The 4,609-nt window shown below is 33.3% G+C and overlaps 1 protein-coding gene across 3 annotated transcripts; it reads left to right on the top strand.

Moving 5' to 3' along the window:
* Window positions 1-2,108: 2,108 nt before the first annotated feature.
* LOC135844381 (uncharacterized) lies at window positions 2,109-3,906 on the top strand. 3 transcript variants are annotated; one of them, XM_065362549.1, is made up of 6 exons: window positions 2,109-2,375; window positions 2,449-2,499; window positions 2,597-2,835; window positions 2,953-3,027; window positions 3,168-3,187; window positions 3,265-3,906. In XM_065362549.1, exons 2-6 carry the CDS (start codon window positions 2,489-2,491, stop codon window positions 3,658-3,660), a joined length of 741 nt encoding a protein of 246 aa, XP_065218621.1. In that variant the 5' UTR covers window positions 2,109-2,375; window positions 2,449-2,488; the 3' UTR covers window positions 3,661-3,906. The 3 variants fall into 3 exon arrangements, with proteins under 3 accessions (XP_065218621.1, XP_065218620.1, XP_065218622.1); XM_065362548.1 differs by having other exon boundaries at window positions 2,111-2,375; window positions 2,449-2,835; XM_065362550.1 differs by having other exon boundaries at window positions 2,121-2,375; window positions 2,488-2,835.
* The last annotated feature ends 703 nt before the right edge of the window (window positions 3,907-4,609 follow it).

The raw sequence follows: 4,609 nt of genomic DNA, 5'->3' as shown, positions 1-4,609 counted from the left end.
CAGGTTTTAATTTATTACACGAACAAATAACTAGTACTTCCTGGCGGCGTAAATCGTGTACTCGTACATGTTCGGCTCATGTATGCGTATGCACGTATTGACTTAATTACTACAGTAGGTTTTATACCGTTGAAAAAGATGGAAAGAAATAATGTAAATAACAGAGCATGAAATTTACTTTGATTTCAATTAATTAAAACGTCATAGATGTAAAGGCCTGTAGCAGTGAATGACAACTTTCAAAGTATACACTAGATAGGTACCTACTTACGTTCGTAGAGTTGATACGCATAAATAGGCAAGCACCGTGGAGTACTTGGAGAAAAATAACACTGCTACAGTTTGAATTACATTCACGAGTACCTACGTCCATATACGTTGCGTAAATTTATTTTCAATACGAGTTTTTCCGTATACATCCATTATAATTGATATTTTCAACATTGTAATCAAATGAAAAGTTTTCAAATGAAACATTACAAATCGCTTTAACCCGAGGCTTGTGGTTCAAAGTATCTATACACAGAATGTACCTAGAGACCTAGGTGCTTCCCAAGAGCACCGAGGAAAAAAACACGTTCGCCAACAATCGCAGCTTTTTAGTTTCGCTGGTGCCCTTACTCGCGAGTTACAAATTATACATTTAGTTGACGTTAAGCATTTAAAATTTATTCACGTTTTACGGTTTAAGGTGCATGTCGAACAGCTCCGGGTTATAGTTCTAGTTTTTTTTTTTTTTGTTACGTCTTTCTTAATCTTCTCACCGTACGAATGCTCGAATAAAGTTTTTACTCTTCCGAGAATATCACAAACGATTTACTATTTGTTGGCCTAAATCAAAGGTACAGTAATAAAGATTCGAGTGACTGGCCGATAGATTTGGAGGAGATGTGAGGATATATAGAAATATTAACGGGAGTGACTAAGAGTTGAAACTATCCTCTGAATGTAGATACGTGATTTTTTTTACGTTGGACCTTGTGATTTAATTGGTTGAATTATGTTTTTTTTTTTTGCATAGAGATATTCTGAGGGTAAACTAACGAATGTAATGTTACTTCCTTTTTTTGGACGATAAATTTGAAGTTTGTACTTTCCTGTTCCCGTTCATAGGGTGAAGAGTGAAAGAAAGGAATATAAATAGTCGAAATAACGAGAGTAAAAAAAAAATCTGTGCTGATTGAGAATAACATCTAAAAATGACCTGAAAAATTCTCAAGACAAAATTTAAAAATTTGAAAAAAAGAATGTTTTTGAAAATCGTCAAAATTTTGTTTTAATAAAAAAAGAAAACAGAAAAAAAAGAAAAATATAGGTGTGCTGTGACTGACAAGGAGTTGTTTTTGTTTCAATTTTTTCTGAGTATTATTCTTTACGATTCGAATATCAGAAAAATCCTACAATTTCCCATACTTTCATCAATTTTTTTTAGTGAGTTATACAATAATTTCTGAAAAAAAATTTATTTCAGTTTTCATCCTTTTGTTAGACGTTTTTTGGTCATTTTCATTCAAAATGTTCAAATTTAAAATACTTACTGGACGCACCTTGCCTCAAACAAGCACGAATGGCAAAAAAAGGGAAGAGAAGGAGAAGGAGATAGAAACAAACTTTCTACATACCTTCATCCAAAGCGAACAAAATTGGTTTTCAAGGGTCAAAAAATTAAGTCAAATGTTTCTCAGGAGTGAACATTTTTCCATAAAAAATTTGAAAAAAATCGTACATCAAGTTGCAAAATTGTGGACATTCTTATTCAAGTTGATAAAAGATGTCTACAATGAAAATTTATTCTCCAATGGTTCATCTTATCTTAATTTTTACAGAGTGAGAGGTCAGAGCAGTCACATTTCACAACCTTTCAGTGAATAATTCGACCAACATAACTGACAATAGATTTGCAGATTTTAAGAATTGAAGGAAATAGAAACCTGCAAAATAATGCGAAAGATTCCCAGATTTCGATTTTCTTCGTGCAGACGATGTGGTTTCTTTGATAGAACAACCAAACATTTTTTTGAAGAATTACTTCATAAAATGTAGAATTTTAAAACCTGCAGGTATTCTATCACGTAAAGATTTTGACAATCAAACGACTTGAAATAGTCATTCGAAAAATTAATCAGTTACTCTGTTACTATGCTTAAATATTGCTGATTTTGTACTTGAAATTTCCCAACTCCCAACTTCGACACTGATAAGAAGAAATATCACACACAAACATATCCTAGTAAAACACAAGCACGTCTATGCAGCATCTTTTTCGCACGTAACTGAAATTCTGATAAGAAATGCCACAGTGTCGTTTTACTCGTATCGGCTTCTTATTCTGTAAATAATCTACCATCGGAATGTTTTGACGCGATAGATATTTTGTAAGTATCGTCAACATGTTTTAAAATTCGGATTAGTGATTTTAGCGTTTGAGATTTTCTTTTCAACTTTCAGTAATTTGGTGAATGACAATGTCTCATATATTTTTATCAGGATGCACTCGCAGTAAGAATTATTTACGTTTCAATTCCTTAAACGCTCGTGTTTATCAAGAACCTCCAAGTTTGCAACAATCCACCTCAAACGAGAACTTCACCTTTAGACGATCCCGTTCAAAGGACTCCAACTTGGAAAAATCCAGCTCAAAGAATAAATTAAACTCTGAGGAATCCAGCTCCAAACAAAGCAATTCAACAATGGTCTACTCGACAGAATTGACCCCAAAGGAACTAGAATCGAATGGATCAAAATCACCCGAACTAAAAATAAGTGAACCGGAAACGGGTGAAACCGAGACGAAAGAAACGAACTGGAGTATTGATATTTCATCTATATTAAAAGGTAAACAGATTCGTAACTACTTACATTTATCATATTATCTGCACTTCCGATTGAAATGTCCATTTTTTGCTGTAAAAAAAGAAAGGTTCGAATTGTAAGTGATTGTTTACTTTTCAGATCAAAAATGCGCTCTGGAAGAAATCAAAGAACATCTAGAACTAGACGGAGATGCTCTTTTTCTAGTACCATCAAGTAAATCAAACTTATCCGAGTACTTATCACTCGATTCTTTTTCTACTTCATTTTTTAAAACATCAATAATAATTTCATTTCGATTGTTTCATGCATGCGTCAATTACGTAATTTCTTCAATAACGCGTTGATGACCACAGGCGACGATAAATTACCAACTGTAAGAATAACACCAATACTACGTATTTCATCTAATCCATTATTCGAAATTACCAAATATTTTCAATCATTTTACAGAAAACAATCATGTTTTGCGCCAACATCATAGGCATCGTAAGACACTTGGAGAAAAGATTCGAATTAAACTGCAAATACAAATTGACCAAAGCGCAAAAACGTTACATAGAAAACGGCTCCTCCGAAAAAGAGAAAATGGTCCGAAGACACGCACTGAAGTGGCAATTTATGCTTAAAGAAGACTTCTACCTTCCCTTATGCTCTGCCTTGGAAGAGAAACAAATTCCGCTGCAGAAATTCTGTAGATCTGTTGGAGTTGTTCATCAGATGTTAATCGATACCGTCAAGTCTCAATCGAAATACTCTCCGGTTGTAGTCACTCCTATTCCAGGCGAAATTCAATGTTTACCCGAACATGTGGAATGTTTCAAGGTGTTCCTTGATATTTTGAAATGATCGACGCGATTATCGCTTATTTTTTTTTATCATTGTGAAATTGATGGAATTTTGTAATATTTTGTAATATGTGCTAAGATTAAGACTCGTTACATATATTTTTTAGTGAATTTTTAACATTTTTACAGGTTGTATTTTTTTGTACCCATTTGAGTGATTATTTGTGATTAATGTTTATTTTGGTAAGAATTCTATGTAAAATTGTGTTCAAGAAGTTTCGTCTCTGAAAATTATATCTTTTTTTTACTATCAGGTGGATATTATTTTGAAATATCGAGTATATAAAATGATAAAAACAAGGAAATACTTATTACTTATACGTAGCTAAATATTCAGTTTACAAAATGAAGTTATTTGCCAAAACATTCATGAAAATTGGTATAAAAATGTACGTACTGTTGGTGATAATTTCAAATGTTAGTTTGAAATACTGTTTTGAAACGTGAAAAAATTATTCCGATAAGGGTTGAAAATTCTAAAAGCTAAAAGCGTGTTCGGTTCGCAAAAATGCAATCAAAAGTGACGAGGTCAAGAAAACAAAACCTCTACATTCTTCTCTCCCGTTCGTTAGAAATATTGTATCAATCATCTATGGATAAAAAAAAGTGACAACACTGCCCTTGCAATTGAGCAATTCGTCGAAATATGCAAGCAGCTGGTGTTTTGAAAACTTTTACCAAACTATCCAGTTCACCTCAAACACATGTACCTACTCGTAGTTCTCAAAAACCACCAAAAAAATAGTCACTAATCAATCACCTACGCGAACCGTTCATCTTACATCTTTTTAAAACCCATCGCATCGCGCTCGTCAGACCTCTAACACCATAAACCTCAAAGCAATACCATCAGGTATTCCACAACCCATATATCTCGCTAATAACGACAATTTATTCATCTCGAGTCTTCGCAAGCTGAAGAAAAAAGTCGTAAAACCAACGACCTTCGG

This window comes from Planococcus citri, chromosome 4, assembly GCF_950023065.1.
Source record: "Planococcus citri chromosome 4, ihPlaCitr1.1, whole genome shotgun sequence".
Lineage (NCBI taxonomy): Eukaryota > Metazoa > Arthropoda > Insecta > Hemiptera > Pseudococcidae > Planococcus > Planococcus citri.
The sequence above is the reverse complement of the archived record's forward strand: the minus strand, read 5'-3'. Positions and strand labels throughout refer to the sequence as shown.

Coding starts and splice junctions, on each gene's coding strand:
- LOC135844381 (XM_065362548.1), top strand. CDS start 2,460: ATGACAATGTCTCATATATTTTTATCAGGATGCACTCGCAGTAAGAAT. Junction 3,028..3,167: donor TCTTTTTCTAGTACCATCAA/GTAAATCAAACT, acceptor TGATGACCACAG/GCGACGATAAATTACCAACT. Junction 3,188..3,264: donor GCGACGATAAATTACCAACT/GTAAGAATAACA, acceptor ATCATTTTACAG/AAAACAATCATGTTTTGCGC.